Source organism: Hydractinia symbiolongicarpus, chromosome 7 (genome assembly GCF_029227915.1).
Source record: "Hydractinia symbiolongicarpus strain clone_291-10 chromosome 7, HSymV2.1, whole genome shotgun sequence".
NCBI lineage: Eukaryota > Metazoa > Cnidaria > Hydrozoa > Anthoathecata > Hydractiniidae > Hydractinia > Hydractinia symbiolongicarpus.
The window spans coordinates 12,417,118-12,440,646 of NC_079881.1; the positions used below are offsets into that span (position 1 = coordinate 12,417,118).

General features: G+C 33.1%; 4 protein-coding genes across 5 annotated transcripts in view; all 4 read right to left on the minus strand.

Moving 5' to 3' along the window:
• Nucleotides 1-3,242: 3,242 nt before the first annotated feature.
• LOC130649529 (serine hydroxymethyltransferase, mitochondrial-like) lies at nucleotides 3,243-8,437 on the minus strand. The gene is made up of 6 exons (XM_057455822.1): nucleotides 7,989-8,437; nucleotides 6,125-6,401; nucleotides 5,057-5,643; nucleotides 4,572-4,703; nucleotides 4,002-4,115; nucleotides 3,243-3,739 (listed from the first exon to the last, which is right to left on the minus strand). The coding sequence occupies exons 2-6, from the start codon at nucleotides 6,385-6,387 to the stop codon at nucleotides 3,426-3,428; spliced, it is 1,410 nt and encodes a 469-aa protein (XP_057311805.1). The 5' UTR covers nucleotides 6,388-6,401; nucleotides 7,989-8,437; the 3' UTR covers nucleotides 3,243-3,425.
• Nucleotides 8,438-10,427: 1,990 nt separating this feature from the next.
• On the minus strand, nucleotides 10,428-22,064 carry LOC130649527 (lipase maturation factor 1-like). Of its 2 annotated transcripts, XR_008983060.1 has the most exons (12): nucleotides 21,830-22,064; nucleotides 20,826-21,135; nucleotides 20,657-20,667; nucleotides 20,395-20,543; nucleotides 20,021-20,086; nucleotides 19,481-19,648; nucleotides 19,009-19,177; nucleotides 18,435-18,588; nucleotides 13,011-13,200; nucleotides 12,731-12,843; nucleotides 12,096-12,350; nucleotides 10,428-10,676 (listed from the first exon to the last, which is right to left on the minus strand). XR_008983060.1 is itself a non-coding variant. In XM_057455820.1 (11 exons), the coding sequence occupies exons 1-11, from the start codon at nucleotides 21,990-21,992 to the stop codon at nucleotides 12,176-12,178; spliced, it is 1,668 nt and encodes a 555-aa protein (XP_057311803.1). In that variant the 5' UTR covers nucleotides 21,993-22,064; the 3' UTR covers nucleotides 11,901-12,175. The 2 variants fall into 2 exon arrangements, 1 of the variants encoding a protein (XP_057311803.1); XM_057455820.1 differs by lacking the exon at nucleotides 10,428-10,676 and having other exon boundaries at nucleotides 11,901-12,350.
• Nucleotides 13,207-16,766, minus strand: LOC130649536 (uncharacterized). The gene is made up of 2 exons (XM_057455831.1): nucleotides 16,546-16,766; nucleotides 13,207-16,159 (listed from the first exon to the last, which is right to left on the minus strand). Exon 2 carries the CDS (start codon nucleotides 16,122-16,124, stop codon nucleotides 15,597-15,599), a length of 528 nt encoding a protein of 175 aa, XP_057311814.1. The 5' UTR covers nucleotides 16,125-16,159; nucleotides 16,546-16,766; the 3' UTR covers nucleotides 13,207-15,596.
• Nucleotides 22,065-22,293: 229 nt separating the features above from the next.
• The window catches only part of LOC130649533 (E3 ubiquitin-protein ligase CHIP-like), a 75,782-nt gene continuing 74,546 nt past the window's right edge, over nucleotides 22,294-23,529 (minus strand). Inside the window, exons 9-10 of the mRNA XM_057455828.1 lie at nucleotides 23,175-23,208; nucleotides 22,294-22,999 (exon numbers count right to left, since the gene is read on the minus strand). Coding sequence (XP_057311811.1) covers nucleotides 22,874-22,999; nucleotides 23,175-23,208 — 160 coding nt within the window. The 3' untranslated portion in view covers nucleotides 22,294-22,873. The remainder of the gene's footprint in view (nucleotides 23,000-23,174; nucleotides 23,209-23,529) is intronic.

A 23,529-nucleotide genomic window follows, 5' to 3' on the forward strand; every position in this document is an offset into this window, starting at 1 on the left:
AAGTTCAAATGCAACAAATGTGGAAAGAGACTAATTATTTCCTCCTCGAGCTCTTTTCAGTTTTCAGTATCCTTAAATTTACGATCAGGTCATTAGTCTCTGCAGTAAAACAGGTTTCAATTTCCGCATTAAGTTCGTTAATGTTCTCTTCCCGCGATTTTTCTGTTAGGCGCCATAATAAAACTCAAATCAAAATTTACACTGAATCAAACAACTAGAAATGGTAAGGCAAATATAATACACCATGTTGAATCTACCCCAAGTAATAAAATATGATAGCACACTTTACGCATAAAGCTGAACTAACAACACGAGCAAAACGTAACAACAACAGACGTGAAATGAAGAACCCTAGCTCAAAACAGTAATAATCCGACCTCAAACTTACGTAAATTCAACTCAAAACCTGTGATATAAACAATCTCACCTAAACATTCACAATAACAGCAAATAAATAAATATGGAAATGACGTCAAACTCAACGCTAGATAAAACAACAACAACTGTCGTTTAGCTCAATAAAAACAATAACAAAAGTTCACTAAAGTAATTTTTGTAGTTCATACGACGTTGCATAAATTGTAACGATACCTCACTTGTTCTGTTCAGAATGTAAACATATAAATCGCAGTAAAATGGTTAAGCGTATAAGGAAACCATACAAAGTAAATAAATTGTGACTTGTAATAACTTCTGTTCTTTCTTCTGTAGCGGTGGAGACAGGCAAGGTATGCTGTCAGACCTCAAATTCAAAATATGCTTGGAACTGGTTGGTTATTTCTATTAACTCTTTTGCTTTATGGCTACGTTACTTATTCAAACGGAACCATTCTGTGAAGTTTGGAAAGGTGCTTAACCCGACTTTCCGATTTTTTATTTTACCCGACAATCGAAATTTCACGCGTTTTTTTATGCGAATTATGTAAAAACCAGAAAATATGGTACATTTGTTTTGTTTGGCTAACAGATTGTTTAAATTTGATCTAGAACTAAAGCAATTAAATTTTAAAGTTATATTTTAGACAAATTTTAAGCTTCCGATGACATCACGTTGATATCAGCAAACATTTATTGCTGCATTTTATATTTTCCACGACTGACTAAACAAAGTTATATATAGCACTTCAATGTAAACTGATGTAGAGCAACCAGTTTAAGTATTTTTTATTGAGTAAGTGAAAATTCCAATTCAGGCTGGGATATGCTTCTGCCAACAAGGCTTTACGTTAGTTAGTGGAGAACAAGCTAAAAACCTCGTTACCTTGTGAGCTATTACAAGACTAAGTTCAGACAACAGTGTAGTTACGTTGGCCCATATTTGCCACTATTGTAGAGCAGCAGAAAAAGATCACTACAGCGCAGTAAAAAGTACTCTACTGCACAGTAGTCGTAAATCTATTGCGCAGTAGTCACAGTGCAGACAAAACACTTCGTTACGTCAATTATACGAAACAGCAGAGAGCTTGATAACAAGGAAGATATTTTTACATAAATGCGAAAGAAATTTTATATAATTGGTTTGTAAATGTTCATGAAAACTAAATATTATTGTTTCAAACACCAAAACAAATTGTTTCATGTGTTTCGAATGCGTTTAGATGCGATATGGATGTCACAGTAGAGAAAGTAAGGTTTATCTGTTTATAATGATAATCTGATTATGTTATTATTAACGGAAGCCAAACTTTTAATGTCAAATATTTTATATTCTTCTTGATGTACACTCACATTTCAAAAATCTTGTCAAACATTATGGAATGCCGGACAAATTGTGTAAAAACTTCAAAGTCCCGTATTATACTGCGTAATAGTTGAAGTTCTACTGCACAATAGTCAATGTCCTACTGCGCAGTGGACCAAATACTACTGCGCAGTAGAACATGTGCTACTGCGCAGTAGAACTTTGGCTACTTCGCAGTAAAACTTTGACTAGTGCACTAGTGCACTAACTATTCTATTGTTCTTTGTTGCTTACTGCGTAGTAGACGCGTTTTCACTGCGCAGTAGAACGTTGACAACTGCACAGTGAAAACTCGTCTACTGCGCAGTAGTCACAGTTTTACTGCGCAGTAGAAATGTAACTACTGCGCAGTAGAAATTAAATTCTACTGCTCAACATTAATTGGCAGATAGGGGCTTCCGTGTAGTGGCCTAACTAGGCCTTACAAAGAATGTCTAAATATAACACCTATAAAAAAACGCATCTTCACTTCCAAGATTGCCTTAAGACAACCGTGGAAATAAATTTTGTGACGTAAAAAAAATTGTGCATACCCTAAAGGTGTGTAAGGAACAGTTTTCATAATCTAAAATCAAAATGCTGTTGTGTATTAGGATCACTCATTCAGTATTTATAAATAACACATTATGAACAGAATATTTCTTCGTCTTATAATATACAAGGTGCAACTCAAAACATATAGATCGAAAAGACATTTTGCAGCTAATTTGTTAAATTTACAAATTTAAATGACATTAATTTAAACATTGTTCGGCCTAATTCGTCGAAGGACGCACAATCAATTTTTGTTGCGAGTTGAGAAATTCGGAAGGAGCTAGCTGTACTCCGAAATCACTTAAAATGTCATCAGACACGACCATCAATACGGAACCTTGACATTAAATGTTCAAGAAAAGTAAAAAAAAAAGTTATAGCAGTAACTTATTTAGAAAATAGCTAACAAAACTTTCGCTAACAAACATTGGCTGCGGGACAATGGTGAGAAAATAAGATATGACTGTAGTTTTGTCTCAAACGCCCCAAATATTGTCAAATTTCTTAAGCAATTGCAAAACAATCTGCATGGGTCGAATAAATGGTCGGCAATGAAACAATTTCCATGGTGTCAGTTTAAGTCCTATTTACTTAACTGACAGTTACACTACTTAAGAATTTGATACACGGAGCAGATCTAAGAAAAAGACAGAATCTGTTTGTTTTTTAAACTTCAAATGAATATAGAATTAAACAAAATATATACACACTTAAACTTAAGCCTGAAGCTTCGTAGATGGCATGAATCAACGTTAAACACTTTAAACTCGTTTTAAAAAACTTTGGAAATAAAACATTCACCGCGTATAATCTCACCCCGGTATACAATTACTACACAAGTTTTGGGTGTTTTCCCCGAGTAGATAACAGTGTTTGGGTGGGGGGGGGGGTGCAAAAACTCTATGGCTTATAAAAACTATTTATACTGGTCCCAAAACTTAAAACAACAACAACAAAACTCCTGAAGTGGTATGTAAGGAATTTTTATTTGGAATATTTTCACGCTTAAAAATTACAAAATATAAAATTTGAAACAAAACCGTATTTACACTATTTTATTTCCGTTGAGTTGTCCTTGGCTGTAATTTAAGATTCTGGAGTATTTTCTACCTTAAGACAAGTTTTAGCAAGAAAATTTACGGTGAAGCGCTCAAATAGCAGCCGGAAAGCCAGGCATTGGAAATTTTAATGAGAACTCCTCCACACGTGTTCTAATTTCGGCAATCTCATTTTGCCATTTCTCTTTATTTAACACAGCTTTGAATTCTCGCAACAGACACTGCTTGTCGGTAAGACCAAACGATCTTTCAATTTTCTGTGTTAGTTTAATACAATCATCCATGAAACCTGCAACGATCTGCATATCAACTTCTTTAAAATTTCGAGTTGTCAATGCAGGTAATCCAACTCGAATTCCACCCGGACGGAAAGCGCTTTTATCGCCCGGAACAGTATTTCGGTTAACTAAAGAGAAGCAAAACTTGGACCAAATGCCAAATATTTTATCCGGAAATTCGTTAGCGCGTATAACGGGAAATTGCCCAATATGTAGACCGTTTAATTCAGCTTTTACTTAAAAACTCTTGAAAACTGTAAGTACCAAGTACCTGCGCCATACACAGTGCAATTATAAACGTCAAAGCCGGTTTGCATTTCGTTTAGTACGAAGGAAGAACATCGATGTTTTTGTGACGTCATTTCAGTGATGCAAACGGAAAATACGTACCACTTATACTTGCCAATTCCATAATGGTATCCACTTTTGCACCGTCGATGCCAAAACTTCGAACGTCGAGCAAGAACATGTGCGTATCCGTTCCATCAGTCACAATTTTGTAATCTTAAAACAATTCATTCAAATTAATGATGAATTATAATTTGCAAACGAAAGAGCTGTAACAAAGACTTGACTCCGAAATTAGTTAAAGTAGCGCATGTACTTTCGTAGTTTTATTTATTTTGAAAATTACATTGTAACAGAAAAATTAATCGCAAAACAATTGCAAACACCAGACACAAAAAATCAATTATATTGAGGTGGATTCCCCTACAACGAGCGGCGGAATACAAAAAACAACATAGTTTAGGCAGAAAAAAAAATCATTTTTCTAAAATATCATGGAAATTAATGCTGCCAATGGCGTTTGAAAATTGAACAGGTTATAACCTATATTTGTTAGCTAATCAATGTTTATACTCCATCACTGTTGTTTGTTCTATTAAATTTCTTCATTCTAAATCAATTCATGCAGCTTACATGGTGGCCAAAATGTGTTAATGGGACAACTAGCATTACCTTTTGTTTGAAGAGCAGTGGAAAGAGCTTTTGCGTTCTTTATAATTTGGACAGCATATTCCTTGAATTCTGGTAACATGGCCTGTTTTAATGCCACAGCGACTCCTGCGATGTTGTTATTGTGAGGACCACCTTAAAAAAAAAATAAAGACGAAAATGAATTACTGAAACAGTTTGAAAAGCCATCTTCACCGCCAGAAAAAAAAGTTCGTGGGTTAAAAAAACGTAAAATATTTGCGATTTCACTGCTGACGAAACAAAATAAACATTGCGAGAATTAATTTTCGCGTTTATGTAAAATTTCCGTTTTTTATTGTACAATGTCATAACATCCCTAAAATATTGTTTTAAACAAAATTAAATTCAAATAACAGAAAATCCAACCAATTAAAATTCGCATATAGAAGCCCGATCAACAGACTTGGAGTGGGAATTAAATTTTTACTTTGACACTGGTGATAAATTTAATAATGGAAATCAATAACCTTGCAAGGCTGGAAAAACTGCTCCGTCGATTTTCTGTTCAAAATCATATTTAACTGGGTTTCCTTGCTTGTCAACCGACTTTTCACCAACGCGATAGAAAATCATCCCAGATCTTGAGCCACGCAAACTTTTGTGTGTCGTTGTTGTTACGACGTCGCAAAATTCAAACGGACTTGGTATTGCACCAGCAGCAATCAATCCACTGTAGTGAGCAATGTCAGCCATTAAAATAGCACCCACCTCCTTGCAAATAGAACGAAAGCGCTCATAATCAATAAGACGAGAGTAAGCGCTCGCACCAGCGATTATTAACTTCGGTTTAAATAGCTTGGCTGTTTCCAGCAGTTTGTCGTAATCGATAAGTCCTGTAGCTGGATCAACCTTGTAAGGCATTGATTCAAAGAATATAGACGAAGCGGAAATTCGTTTCTTCTCTGTCATGTAACCATGAGTTAGATGACCACCATCTGGTAAATCTAAACCCATGATGCGGTCGTGAGGTTGTAACAACCCAGTATAAACTGCAAAATTTGCAGGTGAACCAGAATAGGGTTGAACATTCACACCCCACTTATTGTCGTCCAACCTAAATGAATTTTAATGGATGCCTTGCGCTAGTAGTTTATAATTTACGTAAGGTAAAAATATACAGGCCTCAAAATATACAAAAATATACAGAACGACTTCTGCATATAGACATAATCATATTCTCTGTAAAAAAGGATAATAAATAAATTCCATAAGGTATTTGCTTCAGGAATGGAGAAGTTGAAATATCCCTAGTCCAAAAATACTTGATTTTTTTTTAAAGCTTTAAAAATATAGGTTTTAAACAAATACAAATTTATACAGTAAGAGATCTACAAATTAAACGCATTTTTGTAAGCATGGGGTGATTTAGCTGCAACTCAACTATACTTCGGTCTGAGCCTGAATACATGATTATGTTATGATTATTTTAAACCAAATTTTAGAGACGCAAGCAATTGTTTTTCTTATTTAAATACTAACAAAAATTGACAAAAGAAGATTTCATTTATAAATAGACCATTATGGAAAATTCTCACCCAAAAGCTTTTAAAGCTCTTTCCTTGCACAAAATTTCCATTTCATCAATGAATTGATTTCCACCATAATAGCGAGCAAGTGCTTTTCCCTCAGAATATTTATTGGTGAAGCACGAACCTAAACATTCCAAAACTGCCCGACTTGTAAAATTTTCTGATGCAATCATCTCCAAGCCACTACGTTGTCGGTGATCTTCCTTCTTCAAGATCTCATACATTTCTGGATCATTGGTTGACAGTGCTTCTTCCAAATATGCTGCCATTTTGTTTTTAGTAACTTAAAAACAATTATTTTAATATTAACACCAACTATTGACAACAGTCCTTTACAATAAGAATTGAACTTAGAATAACTCATTTATTGCCACATGGTCCTAATTTTTTAAATTTTAACCTTGAATGGCTTCTAAAACCAATGTAAGATTTTTTTAAATTTCCTAATGCAAAAATGCATATACAAGATAAGAAAATAAAACTTGTCTAAAAACACAAAGAAGTAATTTAGAGTAATATACAGAGGAATACACCTTCCCCCCAAAACTTTCAAATATACATTTTATCATTAAATGTAACCGCACAAGACATTATGATATTGCAATACAGTAGTCGTGAATTTGTATGTTTCGCGATATATATATATATTAGTATAATGGTCTTAAGGTTACTGTAAAGGAAAAAACTCACTTGATGAGTAGTCTCAGAAAAACCCTTATAATTTATCAATACTTTTATATTTTTTTTATTTTTTTTTGTTTCTGAATGCTTGATGAAAGACTTTTTTGATAGTGTTACTTTTGTGAGATGTTAATATTCCAAAAAAAAAAATATAATTTAGTTCATTTGTTACTTGTAATTTTGTAGAGGTTGAAACGATGAGCAAAATAATGTATAGGATCATATGTTTTAGACAAACGCCTAAGGAGATAAAGGGTTTAAAAATTTTGTAGACGTCAGCAAAGACCCGCTAAAACACAAAAAAACATTTTTCAGTAATTTATGTACCTGATGCATTCCTCGTATAGATCTTAAAACACTGATTAAGGAAATGTATAGGATCATGTACTTTTGACAAACGTTTGCAGAGATGTTAAGGTTTGAAGGTTTTTTGATGATGTCATTAACCCATCCATTCCGAAACGAATCCGGGGTCCCAGGTTTGGGAAAATTACCCAAATTGGTCCTAGGTGGTCCCTAGTTACCCATGCGATGAAAAATCATTGACGTCACCACCTCGTTTCCAAGTTATTTGGCCTCAAAGACAAAAACTTTTTCCAACTACCCTTAAAAAAGTATGAAAAAATGTGTATTGCCCTTGCCAAGCTTGTGCAATATATACATTGAAATTGTCCACATTGTCTGGTACCTCACAAAACAGTTATCATCATAGGGTTTGCATGTACTAGCTACATGAGCAATGAGCATATATAGCTAGCTGGCTATGTGAATCTTGTGTATTTAAAAATAAAAAATACGAATTTCTAATTTTGTTTAAAAATATGCATATTTTATGGAATTTGTATTTTTAAAATACAAAGTTAACTATTAGTTATAGCCAAACATTTGATAAGAAATATAATGATCATGTAAATGTTTCACTCCAGTTGAATATTACTGTACAGTCGAACACTTATAAATTTAAAAAAACTTACAATAAGTCCTGTTTTAATAATCAAAAAAATTTAATCTTATATATTTCCTTAATAATCCAAATATGCCACTGATTTCCCCGAAAGTTTTTTTGTTTTTTCTTTTAAAATTTGATGATGTTAACCCAGATCGTGGCCAGCCTATGCAAAAAATGTGAGGCTAGAAAAGAAAGCTAGCTAGTTATACAAGAAAAAAATCTAACATGGTAACAAGCTACCTAGGGTAGGAGCTATCTGCTAACTGCTCAAAATCTTTGAAGATAAGAAGATACAAGAAACCTATCGCTTTTTCCAAACATGTTGCGAAGCAGTTGGAAATCCCGCGAACGATACTGCTAATGATACTCCCTCGTAGAGACCATAAATGAAAATGTCACCAAGTGTAAAAAACAAAAACCACCCTCTCCTGTATTCTGTCTACTGTAATGCTTCGAATAAACGCCCCCTTCTATTAAACGTCCCCTCAAATAGACACCCCTCCTTTTGTGTCATTTTTTAAATAAACGCCTCCCTCGAATAGACTCTCCCTCAAAAGGCGAGTTTATGCGAGGCGATAGTAAAAGTATACTTACTTACTTACTTTTTTCCTAAATCTTAGGTTTAAGGTTGGAAATTTAGCTTTTCGCTTTTGAAATTCATTCTCTAAAACATGTGAGTATCTTTTATTTTCTGTTGTGAAGATATGTATTATAGGTATCCTTAAAAACTGCAAAAGAGACGAAGTGTAAAAAAATTAATAAACTCTTTTAAACGCCTCACCCGAATAAAAGCCCCCCCCCCCCAAAAAAAAAAAAAAAATGTCAAAAAATTTAATAAACGCCCCGGACGTTTATTCGAAGCATTAAGGTATTTAACTTCCTGCTAGGCGTTTAATTAATCTTCGAGATTTTAAGGCGGGCGTTAATTGAGGAGGGGCTTTAATTGGAGAGTGGGTGTCAATTGAAAGTTTTAAGTCATAGATTTTATTTCCTTAAAAAATAATTCAAAAAATCTTAGATTTCTACAAAATCATTCTCATCCTCGTCTATCGGAGAAACGGTGTAAACTTCTAAAAAAAAAACCTTTACATAAAGTATGGTTGGGCGTTAATTCTCTAAATACAACACAAAACGACATTCGACTAAGAAAAAATAAAAATGGAAAAATTTTAATGGTTTTCGACTTTCATAGTTAACTAATAGTAATTTTCTGAAGTTTTTTGTTAGATGTATTAAAACGTTCTCGTAAAGTTATATTCGGTAGAAAAGAAACTGCTATACATAATTTTGCCGCATTTGAGGGAACTTTGTCGTTACAATTACGTGCTTATTTAAAGATTTTAAAATTATAGGGTAGATCTTACATTGTAAATTTTGGAAAATAAAAATGACATTGATTTTGACGCGTTTTTGTGTCAACACCCATTATCAAGACATAACATAATGTTTACAATTTCAATTATTATTAATTATGTATGAACTGCAATAAAGCGTGAGTTTAATAATTCTAGCGGTATGAACGTATGTTCTTATTTGAAATAGGTATATCACGCATAATGAGCAGGATCTCTTTTAATTCGACGTCAAAATATATATCCCCGTAAGGCAAAACGGTGAAATCATCCAACGATAATTAACGATTTTCATCGATTATCCCTACTTCATTACAACATTCAGTGGAGTTGTTGTAACCAGAATACCAGATTCGAGAAGCAGATTAACCAGACTACTTAATAAGTATCTTAAAGATGGGGCTACAGAGTTAGTTAAATCATGTGTAAATCTTCCAGCTGATAAAGGATATGAGAAAGTCAGACAACTGCTAAAAAAGAATTATGAACACCAGCACCGAATTATGAGTGAATATAGGAAAGAATTAAAGTCCTGCCCAAAACTTAAACCACGCGATAAACCACGGAATTCCAGATAGCTTTTTAATGAAGTAAAAATCAACAATAATGTCCTTAGGGACATTATTACCAACGTTACGATAGTCCAGAGGTACTTCAAGTTGATTCAGTTGATATTCTCTGAGAATTTTAGCGGTGTCAATTCGACACTAAGAAGAGTCATTCGCCAGTGTATATATCAGCACGCCTACGAGAGTCTTTTTGATTCTTCTGAAAAGTCATTTGTGAAACTTGCGCGCGAGACATTTTGATTCTTCTGAAGAGTCATTTCAAACTCGACTCCAGCACCTTTTACCAGAACTATCAGAAAGCGCAGCGCCGTTGAAAAGCAAATAGTCCTGAGGACGAGGTTGGAGTTATTTGTGAAACTTGCATGCGAGTCATTACGTTGATTTCCGTGGAGAGTCAATAAACTAGACTCTTTGAAGAGTCAAAATAACTCTTCATTTAACATAAGAATAAGTAAGCATTAAAGTTGATCAATATTTATATATATTTCACATTTTTTAATTTTTTTTTACAGTTTTCCTATTTTAACATATGTTGTAAAAAATCTTCCAAATTATTTACAGAAATGGTAAAAATGTATTTTTTTATTTTTCGGTTAATTAAGCAACCAATCGATAAGCAACTAGTGTTGGGATGGTGAATTTTCAAGCAACTTTTAGTGTTTCGTACCTAGCAACTATAAAAAGTAAGAAAAGCTTTTTATTGAAAAAGTAATTTTTTTTTAAACTAAAGTTACCCTATAGGTGAATATTTATCATAGCACATCCGTATTTCATTCTCAACAGAGAATGCTTCACACTGAACCAGACCTCTGATCATGATGGGCGAGTATATTGCGTGAGTCATATCGAAGAAGAACTACTTTGTTCATCACTAACATACTGCCAAGCAGTGAGCGGGATTCGATCCGCGATCCCCAGAACTTCTTCGTATTACTTCTAGAATCGTGTGAAGAGAAGTAAAAGGTCAATCGAATCCCTGACAAAGAGTCAGAGAAAGCGTTATGTATCTAAAATAATGATAGTAGTAAATTTTTATTTTTTGTGTCAAGATATTGTTATTACATCTTGAGATTAGCTTTGTTTTATTTATATTTATATCCATGTTTGTTTCTGTTGTAAGTATGTGACTTAGTTTTTTGTTTGTTCGCAGCTTCGCAAATTGTGTTTAAAATTTAACATGGATACTGCGATTCATCCCGAATTGTGATACTAGCATTGTCCAAGTCTGTGAAAAAGAGTTTCTTGTGCAGGGTATGTAGTACGATACTACATACATGCACATCTTTACAAGATAATTAGGTAAAAGTGCAGACAAAATCGTTTCTACAAAATTTGTTTTGAGTGACATATAAAACCGGACCTCGAGGTCATGGAATACTTTCAATGTATTAAATTTCCCAAATGTCCTTAGGGCGCTTGTTGTTCAGAGGAAATGTCTTGAATTCGTTTTAGCAATAGGGGCAATAATTGTGCCGCCAGATCTTTGAAAACTCACAGAAAATTTCGTTTCACTTCCTGGGAATGAAACGAAATTTACAACTGAATTACAAAGTATTTCATCAGAGGTCTCTAGAACTAAAATTAGAATGCATCTAAAATATATCCTAACATGCTGTAGAAAAAGAAAATTTTTTTTTTTACAAATTTATAATTTAAAACAGACATTATAGCACTTGTTTTTCTAAATTGTTCACCTTCGCGCTTCTTGACCATCATCGCCATGTTGTGTTTTGACGCGAAAAAAGGAACTGGGCAATTTGCAAAATTACGGAATGAATGAGTTAGAAATAACAGAAGGGGAAAATTTCCTGAAAACGAAGATGCGGTTCCAGTGTGGACAGTCATCATGGGTTTAGTTCCCGTTCACGAAAACTCATTTTTGAGAATTTTTTTCGCGAGAACTATAAAGAAAAGATTCGGACGACATTTCGTTCTCAACTTATACAAGTTATCCTCACCAATGTTCTTCACTTAAATTTTGAACTTTCATAAAGCTAATTTTACACTGGAGAAAAGTTTCGTGTAGCGGAACTTTTTGACCATATATAGTAACCATAAAATAATTTGTCGCACAAAAAAACTTTCGGACACAATTTTTAATTTCAGCAGAAAAATTTTTGGACAAACATTTTTAAAGTCGAAAAATGCATTGGTAAGTTTTTTGAACAAATTTTAACCAAATTTCAAAAGTAATGATTACGGGGAATGACAAATAAAGAAGGCTAGAAGCATTTATATTGTACATATATTTAATATCGAACATTTAATATCGAAAATTTTTTTGTTCCTGATGTAAATTCATACTACTAAGACTTGAGGGAACACACGTCATTGACCCTGAGACGTGTACGTACAAACACCAACGATACCGAACAGACCTTTATTATAGAAAAAGAAGAAGAAAGTATGCACAATTTCTAACTCACCGAAAGTCGCATATTTTGAAACGAGAATGAAGTTTTTTTAATTCTAATGATTGGCGTTACACTTTTACAATGATTTAAGATTACTCATCTAAGACAGGGGTGTCCCATCCATTACGTTTCAAAAATTCATCTAACGCATCGAGATTGACAGGAGGGAAGTAAGATCCTATTTTCTTTCTGCTCCACCAGTTACTTCTAGCTTCTTCACTTCCTATCCTTGTGTATTTATATTCATAATGTTCACCACGAATGTATCTAAAGAAAACAATATTTAATTTGAACTATTGATTTTCTAATTTGCAGACAAATGTAAATGATTTGCCAATGTTTACAAAATTTTGTACATGTGCGCGTATTCGGGTAAGTCAAAAAGCAGGACCACATGGATGCAAAACGGCATTTAAGAAATTCATAGGTCCAAAAGGTACTGAAATAATTTTTTTTAACCATATTTTTCCCCTTTTAAAAATGTTTCCCCAATTGTAAGCGAATACTTCTTTTTCAAAGAGTTTACTTCACGCTGACCTAACCCTGCTGCGGTGTCTTGTTTCTCCATATAATCTAATCCAGAAGTATTGGAGGACAATCTCACAGTTACTAATCTTCTTTTTTTAAAAAAACTAACAATATACTACCTAGGTGGCGGTCCATCTTCGAAAGGATTATGGGCGAGCAGTGACGTCACATTAGGATCGTTAACTAGCAGTTTTGCGGTGAAGTGTAACAACCATGGGTTCTGTTGATAGTTCTAAAACAAAGTTATGTTGATGACGCGTAAAAAAGTGAACTTATTACAAAGTTCATTTTTATTAGAATCTCGTCAAAACAGAAATTAGCTTGTATTAGATCATGTCATATTTATTTCCAAATAAAAAACACAGTTATATATATGTTTCAATCATCAGCAAATCTAACCATGAATGCTGCAAACCACATCAACCAGTCCAAACGATAATGGTACGGAGAAATCAAACATGGCCGCCTTGTCACAAGGCCTGGTTTACACTTGAAATCGTATTCTTTCCACAATCCACCATGCTCATCAGGAATAAGTGTTAAATTTCTTGTTCCTTGAATAATAACCTCAGTTCTCGTTTTCGTGATACTGAAATACAAAAAATCAAAACATTAAGCGAAAGTATGTTACGAGGCTGCTCAAGCGATATAGCAGGTCATAATAAATCAATCTTAAATAAGCGGGGCTAATAAAAATATAGCTTTGCTAAACAATTTTTGCTACTGCAAACGAGTAGTTCTACCAAATGAATTAAACGCTAATAAATATATATATATAGCTGAAAATTAGTAAATATTTGATTAAAATCTAAATAAAAACAATATGGGAAAAAATAGAAGAAAATGTGAAACAATAGGCAGAGAAAATGATTGAGTGTGGCTCCTCAAATAGGACACATCTAGAAAACAAAGAAACAAAATTTCATAACATACACCTAAATATAATATTGCTTCAATTTCTTTTTAAATGTTACATAACATTTTTCTTTTCTAATATCTAATGGCAACTTGTTGTATGTATCAGCACCCACGTAATAAAAACCACTGTTGCCAACTTCCAATTTAACTTTTGGCAAGCGTAATGGTAACTGCTTGTTCCGTGAAACCCTTTCGTGATTCATTAACTCGAAGTAACTGTTGAAGCTGCTACAACTCTCTCCGTCAATACATTTACGAACTACGCAACACACATTTCTTATTATAATACTTTTGATTGTTGTAACTTTTGCATTTTTTGTGACATTTCTCGCTCTGTTGTCAAGAGACACCAGCCTTTTCTTTTGTGTATTTGTAAATTTAAGTTTGATGATACTGTTAAACGTGATAAGAGGTAGTATCATAATGATAGTAGCAGTCTCAATGCTGATAGCGATCTCAATGCTGATAGGAGACGAAGCCTTGTTGAAGCTTTCTTGTAGGCTGTGTCAAAATTCACCTGCATGGATAGTTTTGAATCCAGAGTCGAACCCAAATATTTATACTGGCTTGTCTTGTTGACTTCCACAAAATTGTAAAATAGCTTGAGCTTGTGGGATACTGAATTCAACTTTTGACCAGTTCCGAATTTAATTATTCATTCTCGATTAGGTACTGTTCGATATTTTTTTAAAATCTGAGTTAAAATATCTTCGATATAATTCACATATTGCTTCCTGCAATATAAACCACTGTGTCGTCAGCGAATTGGATAGTACGTGCTCTAATAAGCGAGGTCTCAAAATCATTGAAGAAAATTAAAAATAAAAGCGGTCCTAAAATAGATCCCTGAGGGACTCCGCATTTTACATTCTCAGTGTTAGATCTGATGTTATCAATAACCACCTGTTGTGTACGGTTGAATAGTTAGTGGGTAAACCATTCTAACTCTTTGCCACAAAGACCATATGCGCGAAGCTTTTCAAGCAAGATGCTATGTGAAACAGTGTCAAAAGCTTTCGACAAATCAATGAAGATTGCACCAACTAAATTTCCTTTATAACCTCTTTTCTGATGTTATCAGTAAATAACGTTGCAGCTATGTCCGTGGATCTACGTCTGCGGTAACCAAATTGAGCACGATATAATAAATTATTGTCTATGAACTGCTTTCTCAAGTATTTTTGATAGGCTTGACAATATGGATATTGGTTGGTAGTTATTTGGTTCAGATGGTGATCCTGATTTAAAGATGGGAGTGATCAGTGCGTGTTTCCAATCTGATGTTACTTCTGAGTTTTCTAATGATAAGTTGATTAAATAACACAGTGGTTCAGCAATCGCAGATGCACAGTGCATCAATAAAGCTGTCGAAGATGATCCCAACCAGTTGACTTTTGACGCTTAAGCTTTTTTAGTTCTTTCTCAACAAATATGCGTGATACATAGTTAAATTTAAATTTCATACATGTTCTTAAAAGTGAATGTTTTGTTCCAGATAAAATCTTTTACGTGAATAGATTTTAATTTTAACTGTGCCACGTTAGAGAAAAATGAACATAATGTATTTACTTTTTCGAATTTATTGGTAGTTGCATCATTAGTAACTTTCCTCGTCTTGTGTACATTATGGTTTTTTTAGTGTCCCAAAACTTTTTTGGATTTCTTGAGTTTCGACTTAACAGATCCCTACTGTAGTTACCTTTATCTGTTCGTAAGTCAGTGGCACATTTGTTGCGAATTTTTCTGTATGCTTTCCAATCTGCTGCTGCGTTTGTCTTACGAGCTTTTCTAAGCGCTTTATCTCTCTCGATCATGAGATATCTGATGTTGTGCAGAATTGACCCTTGACCCTTTTCTCGATTATCGGTGCGTGTTTGTTAAATACATTAAGAAGTGTATTCTTCAGATAAAGCCATGCTTCGTTAACATTATTCATTTCGTACATTGGACTCCAGTCGTGATGTCTAAGCTCTTCGTTCATGTTGTCGCTGTTGTACTTTGCGTAGTTCCTACTTGTAACAATCATTAAGGAAAATTACTTGGTAGGTATTTCGAACCAGCCGGGGGTCAGTACAATGATCCAACAAGAAATGTTTTAGAGTTTTTTTGAAAGATTTCAATCCAAATACACTCCAAGTCACGATGTTCTAAGTCAGATCTACGTTTCCATTTGATGCGGTTGGAAATATACATGCCTACATCTCCGCAAAGTCCCGTTTTCCTGTTCCGGGAGATAAAAGTATACCCCGGAATATGATAAAGGTTAGGATTCTCTGTATACGCTTTCGTGTTTATGTGCGTCTCGGATAAAGTTAATATGTCAATGTTTTTGTGTTCGTTTAACAAAACTTTAACATGGTCTATATTCGCCAACAGTCCTCGTACATTAGGATGAAATATTTTCATACCTCTTTTTGATAACAAATTATACAGTTCTTTCATATATTCAGGTCCAGGCTGAATCTCAATGTTACCAGCGTGTAGTAAAAAAAGACATGAATGTTTACGTCTTGATCCCAGTATTGATATTTTACGTTTATTAATAACTTTCTTATTCCATAAACTTGCTGAAATATATGTTTCTGCCCCTGGCATCAGGTGTTTCTCTCCACAATATAAACCAATAATATCTATATTGAAAAAAGATTTTCTTTTTATCATAAAACAAATAATTATAGCTAACAGTATACGAGCAACACAAAACACGTCTGCTCTTGCCGCTATCTTGCTATATAATAAAACGCGTTTATTATTAAATATACAGTAGATTCCCGGTTATTCGAAGCTTCATGGGGGATAGGAATTTACTTCGAATAACCGAAATTTCGAATAACTGAAAATTTTCTTATTTTGGTCCAATTTTCACTCTGACGGATTTTTTGGAGGGATTTGAATAAAAAAGTAGTCATATCAAGTTTCTACTCTACAGTTTTAAACGCAACGAGTTTTCAAACGTTAAAATATACAAATATAATGTTTACTTAAAACAAATATCAGCAATAACCATTCTTCATACCTATATTCTTATGAAGTGTTTGTGAAATAGTTTTCAATAAAAGTTTGCTTTTTGCCCTCGGTAAAGTGCTGGTTTCATTTGTTGGTTATCGCGTGTAGTTTTTTCCTTATTTCATCACCATCTTTATCAAAAAGCGACCAGCGATCGATCAACACCAGGGCATCCTCTATCTCCGATAATGTTGGTTTTTGTGGAGGCACATCGTTTACTTCGATTTCTTCATCAAAAGTATTCAATGAAATTTCCTACAGCAGTCGAGGAGAAGTAACAAAATCATTATGGATCTTATGTCATTGATAGTAAACAATGAAGATCCGATGGAGATAATTATTCTAAGGAACTTTGAAACAACTTTAACAGTTATGGGGTTTCATGTGTACCGAAGCAAGTGGCAACCTGTTATTGGACAAGTTCTTAAAACACGAATGGAGCCTATGAATGAAGTCGACAAATATGCTGTGACTGTCCTTGACGATAAGGAGAATAACATAGTTAACGTAGTTACCAAAGGGACAAAGTGGAAAATATGCAAAGACTATATCATACTTCCTAAGATCAGATCCATTGAATAGTTGTTTTATGAAAGTCACAGGTAAGGCGATAAATATGGGTGATGACAAAGGAATGCGAATCCTTTTTTTGCTTGAATTTTCTGGAAATGGTGAAAGCATTTAACTTTTAAAAAAATTGCTTTGTACATAGTTTTATTTTTAGGAATAAAGACTATTTTTCTTTTATAAAAAGTGTTTGAAGTTGAAAATTCTCACTTTTACTCCAGCTGTTGTCAAGAATTTTGAATAACTGACAGAATATTGAGCCAATGGGGTTAGAAAACCACTTCAAATAAACGAATTTTCGAATAACTGAAGTTTGAATAACTGAGAGAGATTTACTCTAAAACGAGTTAGAAAATTCAAGGGGAATGAAAATCGCTTCGAATAACCGAGAATTTCGAATAAGTGCAGGTTTGAATAACCAGGAGTCTACTGTATGTTTATTACTAAATTTATTTTTATTTTATTTAATTTAAATTTATTACTTATTTTATTACTATATGCAGTAAGGTGCGTTTACACTGAACGTAATTTTAGAACGAAAGTCAAGATTTGTATGAACGTGGACAGCGAGAAAATTTTAGAATCAGGTTATCTTTATTCAAATATGATAAAAACTAATTTTTAAAAAAAAAAAAAATAAACACAAAACCTTGTTCATGCCCTAGTTTTTCAGCTCTCTCTCTCCAAGTGTTTTCTTTTCTGTCTTTTTCTTTAATTTATTGTCAACTTTATCATAGAGACAGACGCAAAGTCTCACCAGCTTAGACAGTGCCTCCACTGCTACTATTCCTTTTTTCGATTTCATTACGTATTATTATTTTCGTTTTTTGTCACTGTCGTTCTATCATTTACTCGTGCAATGCTCTCATGAAAGCCACTCTCACTTTGAGCTTTGGCGGTAGGAACAGAAGATTTCTTTGATGTTGAAAAAACATGTTAAACGCATGATTTTAATATCAAAACTTTTTGATATTAAAATCATGCGTTTGGATAAACATTAAATCTTAAACACGTTTATCAATAAACGCATTGGTGGGAACCTTAAACATTCACGAATTCGTTAAAAATAATCACGAGATTTGCTTAAATTCTTGCCAACTTTTTAAAATCGTTGCATTCCGAGCTTTTTTGAAATTCGCCCATTGTGCTAATTTACACCCTCGGGTTAATCACTATACCGACGCACAAAAATTTAATAGGCGAAAAAAAAAAGGTATACCTCTCAAATGACAATAATTACTAACTAGTTAAGAAATAGTCACAGGTTGTATTTACGAGGATTACTAGAAAATATAAAAAGTAAAAAGCAGTGATATAAGCTTAACAACGTACCTTCCAAATGCACCGTACGTGTTTACGATACGAAAAGAATCGAACGATGTATTCATGGCTTGATGACTCGACAAGAGATTTTGTACGACAGGTATACTGAGTACGATCAACAGACAGGCTAATATGTAATCCAACACAGCACGGACAGAAGAACCTGGAACAGTGGGTGTATGTTGCAATGCCACGTAACAATAACAAATAATTCTCTTTAGTCAGTTTTAAGAAGACAACTATTTTTTTAAAATCAATTTCGCACAGATAAAAAGTGTATTTGTTTTGATGAATAGGTTATTACTACTATAATTTCACAAATACTATTTCTAGCAAAACGACCAGTCAGATTAATTTCCTTATTATAATTTTTACTTCGTACTTTTTAATAATTACAGAGATGCTGCGTCGTTTGAAGAAAATAATAAAAGACAAGGAGAAAGCAAAAGGGAAAGCAAAAACGTTTTTTCTTCGCAATGGCTGTTGTTGCTCCTGCAAGGACTTTTGTTAGTCGGCTATTTTTTTAAATTCTAGCGGATAGCTAATTTGGAAAATTTTCGCGAAATCTTGCTGAGCAACTTACCCCAACTTTTCATAGCTTTCTTGTCAGCGTTCTTTCGGAGTCGTCTCGCTTCATTTTGACTTCGTGTAGAGAAAAATATACACAAAAAGTGATCATCGAAGCAAGCAAGGCTGGGTAAAATTGTCAGCCAATTCAAAAAACTCAGATTACCACTTAGAATAAGAAGGACCTAAAAAGAAAATATATACTCTCAAATCTTATTCTTATTTTTAAAATTAAAAGTTATAAAGAAGTCTAGGATCGTTTTTTAGTTAATTACAATGCTATGCAGTGCATAGCGAGCTGCATGTAAATTGGTTACTTAAATTTCGCTGTACTGCCTTATTTGAATAACATCTTTAAAAGGTGAGATAGAAATTAGATTTACAAGAAATAGAAATAAAAAAAATGAACAGAGATGTGTGCAAAGATGCAAAGAAGTGTGCAACTGACACAAAGAAATATAACGTGGACATATTGTAGACACACTAACCTGAAAAAATATTTGTAGCAAGCCACTAATAATTCTAAACCTTCGTGTGAGCAGTAAAAAGAAAGGTGCAATTAACTCGATAAAATGGTTACCCAGTGTCTCGAAATTGTGCATGAACTCTGGTGTTTGATGGAGATAGTAACTGAGTGGATTTGGCACAGGTTGAGTCTGTAAAAAAGAAGAAATACATTTACAGAAACTTAATGGGAGACACAATTATCAGCAAGTTAGTAGAGTAGAAATCTTCTGAAAAAAAAGTAAATGAGGAAACTCAGGACTTACAAGACACGTACAAGTTAACGGTTAAATAAAACGCACTGATTACACACAAGCGTTATTTAGAAATGTGTCAATGGAGTCAATTAAGGTGTTGCTTAAACGCTATAACGTGTAATTAATTTTTTTGCATTCAAAGATAATTACAAATTTTGTCAGATGGAGCTGTTAATGTTAAACGTGACTTGACTTTCCAGCATTTTTAATAAAGAAGTTTTACACTGTGTAGAATGACTACAATTATTATTACACATTTTGTGGTACCTCGTAATGATAGTTCATACAAGTTAAATCTCTCCAGCATTCGTCGCTACGTATTTTGATGAGACCCTAAATGAAGTTGCAGGAAATGAATACTGATCAAATGATCAAAGGGTTTGGGAGTCCTATTTAACAAAAATTATCTAATTAATGCTATGTTACAGTTTCCGATAAATACAAAATTCTTGTTTAATATGCAAATACTTTCACGGCCAAGTGATAAAACTTTCTTACTATTTAATACGACACACTAGAAAACATCCTTATTATTATCCAGCCACATTAACTTAATTCTTTCGCATATTTCGCATATTCAAAATATTTTTACTTGACTGAGTGAGAAACCTAATACACACATATAAATTGCGTCTACTCACAGCGCCAAGCATAATGCGGAAAATGAGCCATCTATAACCCCAAATGACAGTTTTCGAAGGCGGAGTGTTTTCTGGATATGGTGTAATATGTAGAAATGGGCAAAAAAAGATGGCAAGAAAACCAGTTTCCAAAAGTTGAGACTCCCAACCTAAGATGCAGTGACCAATATAGAACAATTTTAGTGAGGTTTAAAAGTAAAACAGAAATACAAAGAAAATGGAGAAATCATTTCAACGTAAAATTAGTTCATCTGACACTTACCAAAACTGTACCTAAAAAAGAAAAAATTTCACATCATGGCACAGGCTTGTATTTGGGATTCTTTCTGATGATATTATAGAACGGTTATTTTTCTCAACTTTACCAGCAAATAGCATGTGCAAACATATTTAGATATAAACATATAAAATCAATGGAATGTAATTCTCACCATCTTTGGCCAATATTAACAATTGAGTGATACAACATCCACAAGCTACCCATAATTAACATATTAGCAGCTCCAGTTAGTAACACAAAACCAGAAAACATTAAACCAGTGTATGCCAATGCATCTAACCACCAATCAATGTCGTCATCTTTCGTGAATAGCAACAGAGTGGGTATGTTGACAAATGCAGTATGTAGATTTTTGGAACCAAAATGATTCTTTATAAGTTTTAGGTATTTATCAGTGGGTAGTAAGCCATTATTACCCAACAACGCTTTGTTTTGGTGAAGTGCCACGAGAAAAGCAACAACTAAAAATTTAAAAAAAAAGGGAAAAAAATTGTTTTTCTTCATGATAATGCCTTATTAAAATTATTGAAACAAAAGAGTAATTATATTTGGGCGAATTTTGGACTGGGAGGCGAAAACAACATTTTAGTTTCATCATGATCATTTTGAAAGTTAAGGCTTCTGAATATCTACAAAATTTTCTCTGTGACTGGTAAGTTTGTAAACAGTGTCCACTTTTCCCGCTGTCAAGCAACATTTTATTTCTCTGTGGTTCAATTCCTTACCGATTTTAGTTCCGTGACATCATTTCCCAACAATTTTCTTTTAGAAACTGAGGAAAGTTTGAAGAATTGTAGGAAGAAAGCTGAACTTATTAAAAACATCACGTTATATCTCTTTAATAAATTGTAATTATTTGTTTGGGAATATTTGGTACGTGATACAACTATTATGCATGGTCAGAGTAGTTATATGTTACTAAAAAGCAGTATATAGATTGTCTTTAAAAACAGATGTTATTATTACTGAACAAGGTCGCGGTTACGGCCAGGGGCTTTAACAAGAAAAATAATAAAAAACTACTTGCACTTTTCATATCTCCTAACATTTATGTTGCTTTTTTTGTTCACTGTGCCAATTTTTATCGAAAATAAACCAATTTTTGCCTCCACTTTTTGCATACAGTAACAAATGAGAAAATAAATCACATCTTACAATATATAAATGCCAAACTTCTCAAAAAAAAGACTCTGTTTAACCAGTAACTATCTTTAAGAATTGCTTCATCTACCTCTGTGTACTTCTGTCGTCCTTTCTTTTCTTTGACTGGTTTTCCAGATGTATCAGTAGCATTTTTTTTCTTAATATCAGCTGTCATAATTACCCAGTAAATAACTTTATTTTTTATTCTATTCACTGAAAGTTATTCACGTTTTGGTGTATTAGTTGAAAACTTTGTAACACAGAGAAATGGTTTAACCTTAGAGTCCTTGTGTACTCAATGAGACCTGTTACAAAATATAATTGTTTTTAATTTTATTTACATAAAAACAACGAGAGATATATTATAACAACAAAAACAATAGCTGAAAACAGCTGAATATCAATGCGTTTATGAGCATAATGTTTTTGCAAGTGAGAGTAAAACATGGTTTACTGTATGATGGATGAAAGTTGAATAGTAAATAGTACTTTTGCTTACACAAAATAATAAAAACATTCAGATGATAAAAACAATCAAAAACAAACAGGTAAACAAATAAAGAAAAATAAAAATAAATTGTATTAGTAACATGTTATAAAATCTAACAGAAATATATATAATAATAAATACAATTTTTCGGTGAACGTAATGTATCATATTTTTGTTAAAAACTAACATAACAGTACCGTTTTATCAATCGTACACAAACGAGAGTACTTCAGAAGTTTTTACTTCATTCATAGTGATGACATTATACCTTGGTAGGTAATAACAAAGATTGTAACCACTTAACAAAATCTTTTTAAAAATCATCCGATTGACGATAAATATAAAAAGACAAACATAACATAACAAAGAGTAGGGAAGCATGTAAAGAAGAACATGCAAAAAATACAAGAATACCAATAGCTTAATAATGTCTGAAGAATGGTTGACTTTTAAAAGTCATTATATCTCTGTATAAATGGCTTTGCGTTATTAAATGATTTTATGATTCTATATTTTCACAATAAATAAAAAAAAAACGATGTGTTACATATGTCCATAAAACGCAACTAAAAATCTTCCGCCCAACCATTTTTCTCAAGAAATTCGTCTATGACTTCTTTTATTGCCAAATTTGGTATCAACTGACTAGCTTTTAACGCAGCACGAGTAACCGGGTCGAAATGACCGACACGCTAAAATAAAATAAGATATAACTTAAGCCACTTGAGTCAACTTGCAAGACATATACGTAAAATAAAATAAGTGATTAATTAGACACTAATATTCCATTCCATAAATTGATGTTATTCAAGTAATCACAAGTAAGAATGCATCATCAAAAAACAAAAAGTTGACATGTAAACCAACCTGTAAATGCTCTTCTATATCTTTTTTATCATAACTGTATATTATTTAGTTAAGAAAAAGGGGAGAAATTGGAAAAAAAAACACTTTTAAACCAGAAAAAAATAACAATTAGGTATTCTTTAAGTATCTGTAAACAAGGCTAATAATCTTTAAAATCATTGCCGATTTTTTTTCATATTTAAAAAATATCCACTTTTGCCAAGGTAGTGTACATTGTGATCCTGTAGAAACCTTTGCAATGATTGCAAAATTTGCAAAATTACTTTTTATAATGGCAATCGAGAAAAAATAGAAACCGAGAGCCTATAATTTATTCGGGTTATTATCAACTCTTTGACACTTTCACAAATTTTGA